The sequence below is a fragment of the Diadema antillarum genome, unplaced genomic scaffold, assembly GCF_040938485.1.
Source record: "Diadema antillarum isolate AM-2024a unplaced genomic scaffold, OU_Dant_1.0 seq00000111_RagTag, whole genome shotgun sequence".
Classification (NCBI taxonomy): Eukaryota; Metazoa; Echinodermata; class Echinoidea; order Diadematoida; family Diadematidae; genus Diadema; species Diadema antillarum.
In genome coordinates, this window is record NW_027271195.1 from 319936 (window position 1) to 338429 (window position 18494).

General features: G+C 39.8%; 1 protein-coding gene across 1 annotated transcript in view; it reads left to right on the forward strand.

The window, feature by feature from the left end:
* Positions 1 to 16729, forward strand: part of LOC139727016 (transient receptor potential cation channel subfamily M member-like 2) — a 40007-nt gene extending 23278 nt beyond the window's left edge. The window contains exons 11-24 of the mRNA XM_071637998.1: positions 866 to 1043; positions 1578 to 1803; positions 2250 to 2475; positions 3121 to 3219; positions 3968 to 4092; positions 5112 to 5262; positions 5975 to 6103; positions 8100 to 8345; positions 10777 to 10951; positions 11756 to 11903; positions 12372 to 12556; positions 13448 to 13589; positions 14570 to 14642; positions 15616 to 16729. Coding sequence (XP_071494099.1) covers positions 866 to 1043; positions 1578 to 1803; positions 2250 to 2475; positions 3121 to 3219; positions 3968 to 4092; positions 5112 to 5262; positions 5975 to 6103; positions 8100 to 8345; positions 10777 to 10951; positions 11756 to 11903; positions 12372 to 12556; positions 13448 to 13589; positions 14570 to 14642; positions 15616 to 15702 — 2190 coding nt within the window. The 3' untranslated portion in view covers positions 15703 to 16729. The remainder of the gene's footprint in view (positions 1 to 865; positions 1044 to 1577; positions 1804 to 2249; positions 2476 to 3120; positions 3220 to 3967; positions 4093 to 5111; positions 5263 to 5974; positions 6104 to 8099; positions 8346 to 10776; positions 10952 to 11755; positions 11904 to 12371; positions 12557 to 13447; positions 13590 to 14569; positions 14643 to 15615) is intronic.
* Positions 16730 to 18494: the final 1765 nt, after the last annotated feature.

The window sequence follows — 18494 nt, forward strand, 5'->3', positions numbered from 1 at the left end:
TTCGGCCTCCCTGCCTGATCTTTGCCTGACCAACCAAGTTAATCATTTTTTATTTATAATATGGCAGCAACAGCTCGCATATTCACCTCGTACGCAACCATTTTATATATCAATTATTTATATATATATTTTTTGCTTAAACTGTTTAGGATGACAAATCGACACTAAATCATTTTACTCCACAAGCCATGAGAGAGATCAGCATTGATAGAAGAAAAGACTATTCGATACAATAACAATTAATATGATGAAAATTTTGCTGCTACCGCTACTGCTACCACCTACTATACTGTTACTATTCTCCTGCTCTCCTATACCTTAGCTATTACTAGTCGTACTTTTCATAATAGTGATGATGATGTCAGTAATAGTAATGATATCAATGATAGAAAAAGATGAAAATGAAGAAGGAAAAGTAAGAATAGAGAAGGGGAAAATAGTATTAAGGTAAATTGTATACTCATACGTAGGTTATATATGATTAAAGTTTAATATGATATAATATAATATAACATAATATAGTTTAATATGATATGATATATAATATGATATGATATAATACAATACAATATAATATAATGTAATATAATATAGTATAATGTAATATAATATAATATAATGTAATATAATATAATATAATATAATATAATATGATATAATATAACATGATGTATAATATAATTTGATATAATATAGTATAACATAATGCAATATAATAGGACTGAAGTTCAGTTAAGGGCACAGTGTTTAAGGTTTGCATTGCATGTATATTATTATTGCTAATCTGAATAACAATATTGATACCAGCAGAATGAAGTGGAAACCTTCCTCCGAACTTTCTTCGTTTTCTTTCCTCGCTGTACAGACAACCTTCACTTTGTCTGATGTCAGTAAGCTGATCAAAACTCACACGTTTAGCGACTACAAGTTGATCCATCAACAATACAATCGGAATCGATACCGTCCCGATTTCCTGACAGCCCCCAAACCAACTGAGGAGGAGGAGGCCGAAGGAGGGCGTTACACTTCCCCGTCCATGATGCGTAAGTGCCAGACGTTTTGAAGTAACCCCACAAAGAATGTTTCTCTCAACACGCCAATTAAAAGGCACTGGCTGAAAACGGATCATGGAAGATCATGTCATGGAAGATCATGGAACCATATCAATTATCCGTAACGTTTGGAATAACTGTTCCTCATCACTTTAGTCCATTTTGGGCCTCAAATAGCGGTCTCTGCCATGTAACTGAAATTGCTGCTTTTATGTCATTTCTTGAAAATATTTGGTTGGAGACACGAAGAAACTATTTTTTTTTTCGCTCAAGGCTTATTCCTTGTGGTGAAAAGCAAACAAACAAACAAGCGAACAAAATAAAAAAACTATTTAGAATATGTTGTACCAAGTCAATTAATTTTCTGTATCTTTTATACAGTTTGAGTGTCTTTTGCCTGCAATCGTCAGCATAAACTCCGCGTCACATGTCATGTATCTCCGTACATTAATATCTAAATTTGTACGAAATGTCTTTTTCTTATGTCCAAACTCAAATAAAGATAAACCTTTTTTTTAAACCTAGGTCGCTCTAACAGCGATGCGAAGATGATTGGCTTCTCTTTCCCGTACCAGGAACTGTTCCTCTACGCGATTCTTCAAGACCGCTTCGAACTGGCCACACTGTTCTGGGAAAGATGCAAGGAGCCCATAGCCGCCGCCCTGACGGCCACCAACATCCTGAAGAACATCGCCTTCTCAAACGACCGGTACTTCCCCGACGAGTGCGCAGACATGAAAAAGACCGCAGAGTGGGTTACATTATTATTACACTGTTAATCTCTCTACTTTCAGGTCTCCCCTTCTCTGTCCTTCGTAATATTGTCTTGTTAAGTCCTATGTTTAACGTAATGCATTCCATCCACTGCACATGTAAAATTATAGGTTGAAGTGACATTTTGTCGTTTTTCCTCCAGTTCCAATTAGAACTTCTATTTTTCTTATGTATCATGTTATCCCAGGTCGTTATCCGGGGAAGTGATGACATCATCAACTCTCTCATTTTGTCATTCGAATCAATTTATTGTTTGAGAATTGTTTTACAAAATTGAGGGAAGTTTTAAAAAATTTTCCTTATTCTTTATGATAAATTGTTCATTGTTGTACTGATTTAATGATTAGTCTATTTCTAAATCAATATATTTCTGGTCCAGATTTGTCCTTAAAGTGGTTGGTTCTCCATTTGTCTAATCCGCAGGAAGTTTGAGCAGATGGCAGTGCGCGTACTGGACGAGTGCCAGGACGAGAACGCGGCGACGACGGCCGAAGTGCTGACGGTGAATCGCCCCAACTGGGGGAAGGCTTCGTGCGTGAAGATCGGCTTCAGCGTGGAGAACCTGAAGTTCACTTCGCACACCAGCGTGCAGAACGTGCTCAACCGGATGTGGCTTGGGGAGATCTCGGCTACTGCTAGCTCATTTGTCGTGAGTGTTGTGTGATTATGGGCAGGTGCTGCATATATAGTGCTGTCGAAACAATTAATTTTGTCAGATCGCGGGAAAAATTCCTCCAGTAGAAGCTCCTCAGAGTGACCATCATATCAGGTATCAATGTTAATATGGAAACGCTCATTCTTCATTATGTTCTTGGTGTCCTTTTAGATAAAATGGATACTTCATTTTTCATCCCTCTTGCCTGGTATGGTAATAAAATGCGAAGACCATATCTGCATTGGCTATTAAGGAGAAACACACAACGCAATTACCATCTTAGGAAGTGCTGCAGATAATCCGTTTTATTGCAAAAATGCAAAGAAATTATTAGTCTATATGCCATCCAATTGGTAGAATGTATCCGTGTTTGCAAAGCGTTTTTCTAATTTCATAATAATATGTGTACAGGGGCGTATGCGAAGTGTGTGTGTGTCGCTGTGTGACGTGCTGTTGTCATAACCATGCAGTAGTTTAAAAAGTTCAAATTGTACGAAGTGAGGTAGATATCTCATTGATGTATATAAAGAGTGTGTTCGCTGCTGTGTGTTTCCATATCTCTCAGTCTTTCTTCTGAATATTTAGACACTATGAACGGTGACTTTTTTTTCTTTCTCTCTGTTTCACTTTAATTACTAGATCTGGCTGGCTCTTTTCTTTCCACCTGCGATATTCTTCGTTCAGTTCCGGCATGACGATAGGGAAGAACAGCATTACCAAGAGACAGAGTCTGATGATGTGAGGAAGAATTTTCAATGAATGCACGAGAAGAACAAACGTACCCCCTCAAAAACACAAACCAACAAAAAACTCGCTATTATAATCTTGAAGTGTGAAATGTAGGCATTGTGAGCATGGTAAAGAGATAAAACTGTTCCAAGCTGTAATGTTTTGAGGCCGTTGTCCAAGTCAAGCGATTTGCTGATCGATAACGGTCTCCTTCATCTGTATACTTAAATATTTGTCACGAAATATATGTATTATTCTCATGATTATATATTTGTTATGATAGCTCTTGTTTATATTTTCATGACTTGTGAATATTTTTGATATTGTCATACTGGTTTGTTTTTTTTTTATACAAGTGGAGAAATAAAACTTACTGAAACTGAAACTGAAACTGAAACTGAAACTGAAGCTGGTATCTATTGCAATACCATCAATTACAATGCAGGCAGAAAAAAAAACAACGTAGTAGGTGTCAAAAAGATGAGTCTCCTGTATTTCCCACGCTATTTAAATTGAGGAAATGAAAGTATAATGTTTCTGTATTTAAGCATAATTTACGCATATGTTTTGATGTTTTAACATTTATATCATCGTGTTATATCGCGGGTCCAAAGATGCATACAGTTTTCCCTATTGGGTATCTAAATCGGGGATGGGGATGGGGGTGGGGGCTAAGCATCCCCTGAGGTGTCAGATCCTGTGTTTGTTCCTAACAGTATGTGTATCTCTGCTATATATTCCGGCTGTGGGTGTATAGGATACGGAAAGCCAGGAAGGAGAGAGCGAAGCTCGGCCGCAGCAGAACCCCAGGGACTCGAAGCTTTCCCAAAGACGCTCCCTACTCAAGCAGAATTCCACAGATTGGGACGCTGGTGATATCTGGTGAGGAACCCTTAAAAGGTGGCATAGCCCTGATAAGCAAAATACTGTTGTGATAGCCTTCAATTTGTAGGACCCTGTTGTGATGGCCTTAATATCTTGACCAATTGTTGTGATTTCCCTATAAATTTGTAGAACGCTGCTGCGATGGCTTTAATTTGCGGAACCGAACTTTCTTTGTGATAGCTTTAACTGGCATAGCATACCCTGTCACCTCGAAGAGGGGTTGACGCACTTTCGGTTGACAAGTCATGACAACTCACGCTGACATCGAATTAATCGCAACAAACGTTGTTACGGTGTCAATATATGATTAGAAAGATCATACTTATTAGATTTTAATGTAGTGAGGTCTGATTAATAGCGCCCGGAAGTTATGAAAAAAATAGTATTATGGGTTTTAACTAACACCTTGAATGAACGCACCGGACAGATATGATATATACTTACGTGCTTCATATCACATGATACAAAAAATAGTGGTGATTCCCCAGCTTGTAGAGAGAAGACACGGACGTTCCGCATCTTTAATCTTTTATCTTGCAGTACATGTATTTGCGTCATACATTTTTTTTTTACTGACTGTATATTTTCACAATGGGATATGAAGAAGGAGAGTAATTGATTTAAGATAGTGTTACAAATTTAAATGCAAAACTTGTTCAGTCGCCGTGGTTGATATGAAGTATTGGGATGACATTCATGCCATGTTCCGCAGGCATGTTGTTTGCAGTTACATGTTCGTAGCCACGAAAACGGCACGATAAATATAAAGTGACATGCACGAGGCGCTATGTGATTACCCTTTCGGATGTTCTAGAATGCTTGTCAAGTTCATTTTAGACGCAGACAAGGATTCTTGGCTCTGTATGGACGAGTTGTTAGGTCCCTGCCTATACTGTCAACCCTGGCCCCGGGGCCAGGCACCAGTAGCACGATATGATAGGAATCTCCATCGGTGATATCTGTTAGGTTTGTTCTAGTTTCTATGTTTGTTTTTAAATGTTCCTTCATCGCGGTAGTGCGACGAACCCGGAAGAAAACGAACCGCTCGAGTCTGTGTCCGAGGAGGAGTCTGACACGACAATCAGAAGTCCAAGGAGAAAGCTGGGCTACTGTGCAAGAGTCTTTCACTTCTTCACTTCTCCCGTCGTCAAGTTCAATATGCATCTCGTGAGTATACGAATAATCATCTGATGTAAAGCCGAAATGAGTCTCATTATCTTGCCTGCTAATCAAAACGATGATGTAGTCTTCTTTATCCAAGGTACAGCCTCTTCTATGTTGCCACTGCTCTATATACCTGACTGGGTCCTGCCAATATAACTACCCTATCTTTGCCAGGTACCCGTTTATACACCTTGGTCGAGAGGGACATGGGTAAAAACATAATGTTCAAGGATGAAGGCACTTAACGGGATTCGAACTCGGCACCTCCTATTGAAAGTCAGACGTCTTATCCACCAAGAAATAGTGCAACCACTAAAGACTCTGATTTTTTTCTTTTATTATTTCTTTTAGTAATTATAAACTATTTATCTAGGATTTTTAGAGATCATTCATTGGCTATCGAGCAGAAGCTCGCTAGTCTAGTGGATATAACGCCTGTCTAGCAATCAGGAGGTCGTTGGTTCGAGTCCAGCCCGAGGACGTAACTACATGCCCATGATCTTTATCATGGCTACTGAACACACTGAAAATCGGTCTTTGTTTACATTGATGAAGGGCACTTTGTCAACCATTCACAAGCAAGACTCGACGTAAGGAAGACTAAATCAAATATGATAACTTGTTCTCAAATGTTATTTACGAATGTTGAACATAATGGTGATGTTCATATTGATGAGTGCTTTTGGATATTGTTATATCTTCTCTCTCTTTGTAGATTTCCTATTTCGCGTTCTTGGGTCTGTTCAGTTACATCATGCTGTGTGACTTCCATGAAACCATATCCATCCCTGAGATTGTGCTCGTTGTTTGGGTGGGAACCCTCTTCTTCGAGGAACTGAGACAGGTATTTTCACTTACTGATGATTAAAAGAAAAGTGTTTAGCAGAGATTAATATTCCCCTCCCTTGAACCAAAATATTAGCTACACGTTTATGCATTAAATATTTGTTAGTCCTTAATTGGCCCGTGCCTCGAGGCATTTACTTTTCATGCAAAACTGACATAAAATGATCTTTTGGTCTAAAATTCAATTTATATCGCACCCGACTTATCTTCCGTCTATAGAATTGTGAAACTTCCCTATCTGCCAATTCATCTCTGTTTTTATGCCTCCGCCACGAAGTGGTGCCGGAGGCATTATGTTTTCGGGTTGTCCGTCCGTCCGTCCGTCCGTCCGTCCGTCCGTCCGTCCTTCCGTCCGTCCGTCCGTCCGTCCGTCCGTCCGTCCGTCCGTCCTTCCGTCCGTCCGTCCGTCCGTCTTTCCGTCCGTCCGTAATGAATTTTGTGGACAAGGTAACTATCAAAAGCTGTTGAGGTATCCTAATGAAACTTGGCATGTATGTGTATTAGGGGGTGAAGTTGTGCCTATCAACTTTTGGGTGCACGTGCTCAAGGTCAAAGGTCAAAAGGTCAAGGTCAAATACATAAAATTTCACTATTTCCACCATATCTATGCGATGCCTGAAGATATTTTCTTGAAACTTAGTGCATACATGTATTACCCAATTTAGATTCTCTGGTGAAAGTTTGGGTCATGAGGTCAAAGGTCAAAGGTCAAAAGGTCGAGTAAAAGTATTAAAACTTCTTTTTTTTCTCTGTAAATTGGAAAATTGTTCAAGGTATCTTCATGGAACATAGTATATACATGTACTGACTGGCAGTGATTATCTAGAGAATGTAGGGTTCATGGGGTCAAAGGTCAGGGGTCAAAGGTCAAGTGCAACACTTCAAAATTGTACTATTTCCCTCATGTTCATGCAATGCCAGCAGGATTATTATTTTTTTTACACTTGGTGTATGCATGTGTAACCTAATAGAAATTCTCTGGAGAGTTTTTTTTTTCTTTTTTTTTTTTGCCTCAAAGGTCAAAAGGTCAAAGATCAAGTGAAAGTGCTGAACTATCATTTGTAACTTTTTCCTCCATATTTCGGAAGTGGCTCAATTTATCTTGAAACTTACTGCATATTTATGCATGTTCTACCTGAAAGTGATTATCTTATGAATTTTAGGGTCAAAGGCCAGATGAACATGGTAACAATTTACTATTCAGTACAGAAATTGCACTTTTTCTCCATACTGGTACCATGAAAATTACTCAATGCATAAATGTATGAATGGGTCAAAGTCAAGTTAAAGTCCTTAAATCCCCAAATACATGCTCTCCTATTCATCCAATTAAACCAAGGTCAAGGAAGGTGAACATTCAACACATTTGTGACAAACTTGTCATTTCAATATTTTGCCAGTTTTGTGAAAATGTAATCACACATTGTCCACATGTACTATCTAGACCTATTAGGAGAATCATGCATTATGGCGGAGGCATACCAGTCGCCATAGCGACATTTCTAGTTAGCATTTGTAAACCAATTCCATCAGTTTCAAACGCCTTACTCACTTACGATTTAGATACAGATACTCGAAAGAGCATGAAGAGTATGGTATCAGCAAAGTAAGCCCGTTCGTAATGAGCACATTTCCTAAATTACCATTCATTTTCTCATTCGGGTAGCCACTTCATCTTTTTTTTTTTGTAAAGCAAAATTATACATAGGCTTGCCTGTAACCATGCATTTACGAAATTCATGTCCATCTGTATCTGTATCTGTACCAATTGCCAAATACTAGGCTTTAATAAACACAATCAGATGGACACTGGATGTCCTGGCGAACGCAATATATAAGGAATACTAAAGTGAATAATCATTACATCACAAATGCTTACTAAGTGAATTTGAAAACCAACATGCTTGTTATCGCCAATCAGCTATTCTGAAGCTCCTGTGTAATCAAGTGGAACTACGAATCGGCTTATTTTTTTTGTCTGCGTTCTTTGACAGGTTGTGCAGGCAGACAACTTTACTTTCCAAGGAAAAGTTCAGATCTGGTTTGGAGACTTTTGGAATCGCATCGACACCTTGAACCTAGTCCTGTTCTCCTTGGGTTTCACCCTGCGCTTCTTTCCCAACCTCAACGCAGCTCGGATCGTGCTGTGCTGTGATCTTATGTTCTTCTTCGTCCGCATGCTCAACTCGTTTCTCGTCGTCAAAAGCCTAGGACCCAAGCTTCTGATGATCGGAAAAATGGTAAGAACCCAGATGTTCGACACTTCATGTTCAGTCCCCCCCCCCCCCCCCCCGAGAAAAAAGAAGATCAACAACGGAAACCTGGATGCAATCTGTATAGTCAGAACACTGGATTGTGGATGAAAGCTATTGATCTTGTATGGAGTGTGGAACCATTTGTGTAAAACTCCCCATTCTGTCTCTCGTTACAACGTGGCCGGTTTGTTTGTTGCCATAACATTCCTGGCGTCTTTGGGATGATATCTGTCCTGGCAGAGTTAAATAAAGTTTAATGTTTATCCTTACTTGTACGAACATCATCTTGATTGTCATAACCGGAGGAGCGCACGTTCGCAAGACGTAGTCAAGTTGTTTTGTTTTTTTAAAGGCTTTTTGTACCTGGAGTAATGACTTTTCGAAAAACATATCTCAGCATACAGCGCATTGTAATCATGTCGGGCGGTGCCTTGTTATTACAACATAATCAACACTCAAATTTCGATGCTACACGAAGATATCTTGTGAAAAAAGAAAATGACGTAAATGTAAATTTCGATCATTGGTCTTTAGTCTGAAAGCTGTTCCCAAACTTGTTAGTGGTTGCTGATGTCCATTCCCGGTACCAAAATTCTATTCGCCTCAGGGAAGATTTGCGCTTGTTGCGATTTGTCTTTGACTTTCTGGTTCGTTCACTCTTAAAACAGCCAAGTCAGAACTGACCCGGAACTGGGTCCGTTGGGGTCACACACCGTTCCGGGTCAGAAATGACAAGGAATGGGGTCAGATATGACCCATTCATAGTCATGAAGTGCGTCAGGGTGACCCCATTCGGGGTCTTCATGACCAAATCCCAAGTCATTTTTGACCCGGAACGGTGTGTGACCCCAACGAACCCAGTTCCGGGTCAGATCTGACTCGGATGTTTTAAGAGTGTTTGTTGTTGTTTTTTTTTTCGATGAACTCATTGAGTAAACGCTTAAAGGATTTATGCAATGTATAAGTCCATGCTAACTTGAGTTGAATTATATCAGATCATCACTTACGTGGCCAAAAGGATATCGAAAAATTATGTGCCATATAATCTATAATATTCTTGGACACTCCCACAAAAAAAAACAACCTTCCAAACCAAGATTCTGTCGATGACATCATCTGTCAATCACTGCTAAAGCGCTGAAATCATATTATGAACTATATCAGTAAATCTAGTCAACTGGACTTACTTGTAATTTGGAGTAGCCGCTTCATCAGGCCGACTGATTTTTGGCGACAATTGGTTGTTGACCCGTAACAGGGTCGGGGAATTTCGGAAAGCGCCGAGGAATCTTCCGAACTGCCGGGTTGTAGCAAGGATCCAGCTAGGTTGTGTCACAGTCCCCCTCCTCGGTTTAGGGATGGCTCCTCCCTTTTTACGTAGATAGACTCTTTGACTCCCCTCTCGAACAACCGTGCCTCCTGATCTAAGATGACCACGTCCTTGTTGTCAAAGGTGTGGTTACTGCTGTTCAGATGGGAGTATACGGCAGAGTCTCCACATCCAGACGAGTTAGTGCGTCTGCGCTGGTACATGCGTTTGACTATTAAGGTCTGCTTTGTCTCTCCTATGTACAGCTCTTCATACTCGTCATCCTTGCATTGGATAGCATAGACCACGTTGTTTTGTTGGTCCTTTGGAGTCTTTTCCTTTGGATGGACTAACTTCTATCTCGATGTGTTGGTAGGCTTGAAAGAGACAGGAATATGATGCTTCTGAAGATTCTACGGATTTTCTCTGAAAGTCCGGAAACATAGGGAACCGTCAGGTTTTCTCTTTCAAAGAGACAAAGTAGACCTTAGCCAAACGTATGTACCAGCACAGACGCACTAACTCGTCTGGATGTGGAGACTCTGCCGTATACTCCCATCTGAATAGCAGTAACCACACCTTTGACAACAAGGACGTGGTCATCTTAGATCGGGAGGCACGGTGGTTCGAGAGGGGAATCAAAGAGTCTATCTACGTAAAAAGGGAGGAGCCACCCTAAACCGAGGAGGGGGACTGCGAGACAACCTAGCCGGAGCCTACAACCCGGCACTTCGGAAGATTCCTCGGCGCTTTCCGAAATTCCTCGGCGCTTTCCGAAATTCCTCGACCCTGTTACGGGTCAACAACCAATTGTCGCCAAAGATCAGTCGGCCTGATGAAGCGTCCCGGAGAGGACGTGAAACGTCGCTACTCAAAATTACAAGTAAGTCCAGTTGACTACTGATTGATTATAGTTCATGAGATACTTTACCTGGATGACTGAGAACATTCACAGAGATATCATATTATTGTGATTAATTAAAGGAATTGGAATGCGCACCTTCCCCTAGACATAGCATAACTTGCATGTTTCCATACAATGTCTTCCCTTAGTCATTGCTGTTTATCATATTAACTGTTTCATTTGTTAACTTTGTTTTTCTCCAGATGGTGGATTTGTTGTTGTTCTGCAGTATATTGAGTGTGTTCCTCCTTTCGTACGGCATCGCCTCACAAGCCATTCTCTACCCTAACACCAGTGGAGTCCTGGAGGTCATTCGGGGTATCACCTACAGGGCCTACTTCCAGGTGTTTGGCGAGTTGTTTCTGGAAGTAATCGAGGGTAAGCTATAGCACTTCATTTTTCCGCAGCTTGTCACAACCATTCCAATGGTGCCTCTGCTTCTCAGGAACGAATAGCGTGCCATCTACATTAATGTATATTACATTTAATTAGAAGCATGCCGTAAGTCGATATCGCCACATTCAGATGTTTAGGTGTGGTTTTTACTTTCAGGTCAGCTTGAGATCCCAATTCGGAGTCGATGGACATTTCGTCTTGTTATTTCGTTAAGATTCGATGCCTTTGCCCCACTTTCGTTTTTCCGAGCTCACTGTATTAGTAATACATTTATCACTTTATTTTCTCGCAAAGCAGTTAACAAACCAAACTCCCCGTTTATATTTCCTCTTGCACTGTGGTATAGTGGATAAGACTCTTGGTTTTCACGCGCGGAGATCCCGGGTTCTTCCTGCCAAGTCACCAAAGAGAGTGCTTGTGTTCTTGGAGGAGATGTTTTAACACATGATGTTCCTGTTGACCCATGTGAATAAATGTATATCTGGGCATACTAGGGGTAATCGTAATGGCAAATACCAGGGCCCTGTGGTAGAGCAGTGGCAACACTGAAGAGATCCTGCGCATGGGTAAAGAAGACATCATTACTTTACTCTACAGCACGATATTGGAATGGACCTTGTAGATTCCAAGTTTGTTAAGTATTGCCCAGCTCATATTCTTCATTGTATTTGGGTATCTGTGTTTGTGTTTGTTTGTGAGAGTGTCTGTGTGTGTATCTATATTTGAGGGGATCTGCTGTACATTTTGGTAACCTCTTCGTGTTTGCGCTTATTGTGGACTGTATAGGCGATACTGACTGTTCGAATAACGCGACCCTGATAGCACAGGGTGAGATGCCTTGCCCGCAGAACTCTTGGATGGCAGTGATACTGCTTGGTGTGTACATGCTTGTCAGCAACGTGCTTCTCCTCAACCTTCTCATCGCCATGTTCAGGTATGCTATATTAACTATATGCCGCGTAAGATTCTAGCCACTTGATTGGTCGAACGGTCATCACGTGTTCGTGCAAACATAATCGTCTGCTATAATGATGAACTAAATCAAAGATTATGAACTATAGTTCCGTCGAAATGACGAACTTTCTGGATGACGAACCTTAGGAATGTTGAACTTTGGTACAACGAACTGTATGTAACCGAGCAAATTAGGCCCTGCATGAATATCCAAAACACTCCTGTTGGGTAAACAATGACTGTATTAAACGCATACTATATGTACAAAAAACCTACAGTATTTCCTTGTATTTCACTTCGTTACGAGCTTTGATAATTATTTGAAAATTTTGAAATACCATGTCAAAACAAAACATATCAAATCAAATCAAAATGTGGATGAAATGATATCATATCCATGATGTTACAGCTAAGACGTTTACTCATTACCTCGTTTCTCGACGAACAGTTATACATTCACGACTGTGCAGGAGAACACGGACGAAGTATGGAAATTCCACCGCTACGAGCTCATCAAGGAGTACATCGACAAGCCGTTCCTCGTACCCCCTTTCATCATCATCGCTCACGTGGTCCGTCTCATTCGTTGCCTCTGTTGCAAACCGTGTATTGGCGGACCCAAACAGGGTTCAGGTGAGAAAACGAAGTCACTTTCCGCATTGACAAAGACAGTGACTTCTCAGTAACGTATTCTTAAATTGCCCAGATTGTGGCTATACTGAATGAGATAAGGAGAATCCACAAGTTTTGATAGCATATATCAATAGATGAACTCGTTATATGAATCGAAGTGTGCAGCCGAGTCTGCGAATTGAAATATGTAGGGCCTACATGAGATCACATTGCAGTCGACAGTTATAGGTACAATCCTTTGAAATGCGTGCTTGTGCGTTTCTGTTGAGGTTAGACTTTGATAATTAGCACTGACCAAAGAGGTTACGTACTTTAATATTCATCCTCTTTGGCGCTGACCGATGTGAGAAAAATGTAATGTCGCTTTTTTAACGCAATACACATGGTTGTTATCCTTGGTTCCACATTATTCAAGCTTTAAAGACAGATGAAAAATTGAGTTTAAACCCTGCCTTAAAGCATTGCAGAAACTAACCATGCTAGCTTCCTGAGACTGGGTACACTGTAGATTCACCTCGTTTTTGTAGCAATAAAGTCACATCTAGGCCTACATCTATGGTGTCCATATATAGGCAGCTCGTAAGATACATTGCCGTGAACTGTCATAAAATGCGGGATCCCTGCAGAAACCATCTTGTTTATGCCTGAAAAATGAATTTACTGATAATGCAACCACAAAGATATATGAACGATATGAGTAATATCTGCGCTGATTGCATTATTTAGTTTTTGTGGATATTATATTACCGAGGGAATTAACACTTCTCTTACCAGCGGCAATCTTTTTTTGCAAACAATATGAGTGCCATTTTCAGATAGTGGGTGTGAAAGGGTTAAGCAATTAAGACTCTATAGTGATGGCAGGTTCTTGACTACCTGTTTGATTGCCAGACCGCACTGAAGGATCAGAGACCGCTATGACCGAACAGTCCCTTATGCACTGGGAGTATCTGCGACTCGAGACTTACATGGCGAAGCAGAGGACAGAGACGGTCAAGGACATCGGCAAACAGGTGCAGAACCTCGGCAAGAAGTAAGTCATCTCGTCACAGGGTACTAGTATGGGAGCACTGTGGCCTAGTGGATAGGACTCTTGAGTTTCAATCAGGGGGCCCCAAGTTCAAATCCTGTCAAGTGCCTTGCCTTGGCCTATACTTCCTTGGACAGTACGTATTTACCGATCATATGTCCCTCTCGATCCAGGTGTTTGGTTGGATACCTGGCAACTCAAGGATAATAATAATAATGATAATAATAACAATAATTATTGTTATTATCATTATTATTATTATTATTATTATTATCATTATCATTATTATTATTATGGCAGGGCCCTCTGGTAGAGCAGTGCAGACAACACTGAAGAGGCTACCTCGGATAAAGAAGGCTATATCATCATTATTGTATTAGTTATCCCTTTAACCATGTAGCATTGTTGTCTTTTACTTTCCTTTTTACGCGTTAAACCATGCTGACCAGTGAGGTAGCGTGTAAAACCATCCACCCGATCATCGCCCACACCCCAAAACCGAACAGAGTGAAGATTTCCTCTCAGCTTGTTGTCTTTCTTTGTTAATGACAGACAATGCTAAATTCCTCTGAAATGCCACATCATAGGCCAAATATTCCTTGCATGTGTATCTATCCCATATAAATTTCATTTTTGGGAATTCATTAATTTCTTCAGCTTGTTGTCTTTCTTTGTTAATGACAGACAATGCTAAATTCCTCTGAAATGCCACATCATAGGCCAAATATTCCTTGCATGTGTATCTATCCCATATAAATTTCATTTTTGGGAATTCATTAATTTCTTCGTAAACTAAATTGTAATGCTTACTTATTGTGAAACCGTAGTGAAGTGATTTGATAATGAGAAAATCATTCTATATCACTGAACCCAACTTCGCTATTATCTATTTTCATTGTTATACTCAACAGCATTAAAATGTGGACTTAGTCATGACATCGCATTTATTGCTTGGATGATTTGCTTTAAATTCACTTCTACAGAGTGGACAGAATTGAGAGTTCGATGAGTAGAACGCAGCTGATCGAGAAGAAGCTGGAGAGCGTTGAGCAGCGGGTAAGTTCCATGACTGTTTATTTCACAGTTTCACCAGAGATTACACCTTTATACTCCCACAGTGTGGAAAATTGTTAAAACACTGTACCACATTTTCACAGTGTCTTCCATTACTGACAGTGTATTTGTACTGCACAGTGCAGTTTTCTGAAAAGAGCAGTATACAAGTATGATATCTATAAACTGTGAAGCACCATGTGTGGCAACATATTTTAGGTTCTATGGTTTTATTGCACGCTTTCACCAGAAACTACGCCTTATATCCCACTGTGTGGAAATATCTTAAAGCACTCTGGCAAAGTTTCCTCAGTGTCTTCCGATACCCACAGTGTAATTATTGCAGTGCAGTTGTCTGAAAAGTGTAGCATGATATATGTGTAACACAATGTGACAACATACGTCCTTAATGTTATCACACCCTTTCAAGAGAATCGGGATACACCTTATATCCCACAGTGCTGAAATGTGATAAAACACTGTGATACATTTCCCAGAGTACTTTTATCTGGCGGTACTCTCAGTGTAGTGCAATTGTCAGAAGAGAGCAATGTAATATCTCATGTGTTGCACAGTGTGACAATGCACATACAATGATTGTATACACTGCACGAATGCGATCAAATCTAATGAGCTTCCCGTGTTATCCGCTCCCTGTTCGAACAGGGTAATTCGAAACTTTCTGTCAACTCTGAAAGCTCGCGCAGTCTGTAGGTTATACCAGAAGCATGTTGTGAAGAAGGCAACGGATCCAAATTAGAAATACGAGAAACGCCATAGAGATGTTTTCAAAAAGACTCACCTCTCCACCCCCAAAGTCCAGCTGCAAAGTGCACGAGTTTGCATTTTCTTGTTTATCTATCCGTAGTAATTTTTTTTTTTTTAATGGAATAGGAGACATGGTTTTAAAACTGAGTATGAGATAAAGATGAATTATATTGACCAGCGGTTGTGAAATATTGTTTTTGGTCCCCAGGTCCAGAACATGGAATCAAACCTGGAGAAGCAACTCGCAGACATCATCGACCTGATCAAGAAGTCACAGCAGCCAGACACGACATGAGGGGATTCTCGTCTTCTCCGCTTCGTTCAGTCAGGAGCAGAGGAACTCTTGAAGTAACCTTGGCTCCCTTTATAGATGCTCTTCTTGCCTTCTCCGCTTGCATTCCACGTGCGCTGCAACCCGCTGGAGGTGTGGTTGGCGCCATCTCGACTGGAAGATCCGCGTTGATGCTCCGCAGAGCTCCGATGTTGACTTTCGACGAACGGATGTCTTTCTCATCATTCTTATAAGTGTTATGTGTGTATAATGTTTGCGTAAGCGTATGTCTCCGATTGAAGGTGGTTTCACAGTTGATATGATAGAGGAAGGTAGAATTAGATTATGATATGCGAACGCCCTATGCACTTCTTGCAAATGCGTGATTTGATGGTGCTCCATCAGGAGAAGCGGGTGAGATTTGTGCTTCCTAAATCTGTGCCTGGGTAAAGATGCCAGCATTTTTGCCATCATTATGCCTTGCCAAATTGTAGGCATCATTTGGGATTGAATCCTTGCGTGTGCTATGACATGACGCTTACTTGTTTCAAAGCATTTAAATGACTTTTTGTTTGTGTGTGTACATGTCTGCTGTTTGTTGTTGTTGTTTTTTTTTTGGTGTGTATAGGTAGAACTCAGCTTTGCTTCAGAATTTTTATGAAGATATTGTGTACAAATAGCAACGTGGCATGTCAGCTTGTTCTTGTTCTTTTTATTCTTTTTATTTGCTGCAAAACTAAAAGACAATAATTATTACCAAAGATTAGGAAAAAATGAAATAGATGTCTTCCAAGATTATCTACCAAATTATATATGCAACGTTAGTAGCAAACAATGAAGGCGCAAAACAATAAAACAATGTCTACCGATTTTTACGTGGAAATTTGAGTCAGAATGCGTTCAGAAAAAAAAAACGTGTATGATCGAGGATTTCGTATAACAACCTCACAGAGGTGAAGATTTACGATTTACATAAATATTTACTTACATTAGTTTTCTATCGATATTTTTTCATGATCATTATGCGATCTCTTTGATGTTAATTTATACATTCAACAAGGTGCTTGGTGTGATTTACTTCAGTTTGTTATCCACAAAACACGATAGTTCGTCAATTGTGAGTTTCGAGAACCTATTTTTTTTTTTTTTACTGGGGGAGGGAATACAACACAGCTTGTCAAGTTGTAATTCTTTGCTGTACATGGTCACGTTGTGAAAAGGAAATCAAACGAAACAGTGTTGTTTCGTAATAACCATATAATGAAATATAATCAGACCGGGAAGCGGTAACTGCGTTAAATGCATCAGAGCAATGCAAAATGAGTGGAAGGAAATTAGATGATATGATATGAAATCAGAATAAGCCAGTTCGGAGTTCTACTTTGCGCATGAGCAGAAAATAAGGTTGTTTCTACCAACAGGCGTGCTGGGTTTTAAATTCACTCAGATAAGCGTCTTTGACAATGATTATTCATGTAAGCCTTATAAAGTGGTGCTTGCCGGTTCATCCACATGAGAGCAAGCCTTATATTTGGCAAGTGCATGAATAAAAAAAATAAAAGAGAAGTTTTATTTAACGCATTCAAAGCAGAGCAATGAAATATTTCTATGATTCCCCAAGCTTTGATTGATAGGCCACTGGTCTTCACAAGTTCATTCTGAGTTTGAACATGAATTCCATAAATTGCCACATCGGGCAAGCTTATGCATTATGTTACTTTGAAAACAAGTGAAGAGCCTAATGAGAAGAGAAGAAAGTTCATTTCATGTTTTACCAATATGCTCATGAAGTGTAAATCCGAACTTGCTTATTAAACAATGCACAAACTCTTTAAAGGGATCGTATAGTTTTGGTTGAGACCTAATTTCAGGTTTCTAACATTTTTGGTGAGATAATGAGAAACCTCTTATGAAATATGAAAGAACATGTAATTCCATGAGGAATTCAACGTTTATTTGATGAAAATTGGTTGTGAAATAGCTGAGATATCCAAAACAGAGCGATTCTAATAAGTGTGGGACCCACACACTTTATTACAATCGCTTTGTTTTACTTTGATTTTGGATGTTTCAGTCATTCCAAACCCGATTTTCATCAAATAAACTTTTAATTCCTCTTAAAATGGTATGCTCTGTACTATTTCATAAGTGTTTTCTTGGTATCTCGCAAAAAGTTAAAAGCCCAATTCTCATCTCCACCAATACTGTACCATCCCTTTAAAGTCTTAATAACGTGTTTCACGGACCGATTAAGATTTCGAAGGAACGAGTTGTTGGGCTTTTTTCTTTTGGTACAATTCCTTGTGACGATTATGATAATCAGTAATCATCGACTATATGAAATGAAGTGCACCTTTCTTTTTGTTTCATACCATTTGGGTTAGATGTGAATTGAGCAACTGTCCCATACTAAAACTTGGGAAATTTTTTATCAGCGTGTACAGTGCCCTTACATGTGTATTGAACGGCATAGCGAGATTATTGTAAGATTCTTTTGGGGGGGGGGGTTTTCTGTGATTTTGCTTCTTTAGATGAACACATTTCAATAATTAGCAATCATTCCAGTGTGGCTATATAGTCACGCATGTCATCCTATGTACATTTTGTACGTAGTCTATGAATTGTCAGCACTGTTTGATGAATTTTGTACGAGAAAAATATATATTCCTATAAAGTCATGTAGGCCTTCGTAATTAAGAATTACAGGAAAACAAATGTAATGGAATCTGTATGAAGTTGAAGGGACCCGGAGAAAAGAAAGAACATGAAATGAAGACAATCACCGATTCTGTCGACTTGTTGTGAGGGTGGGAAGG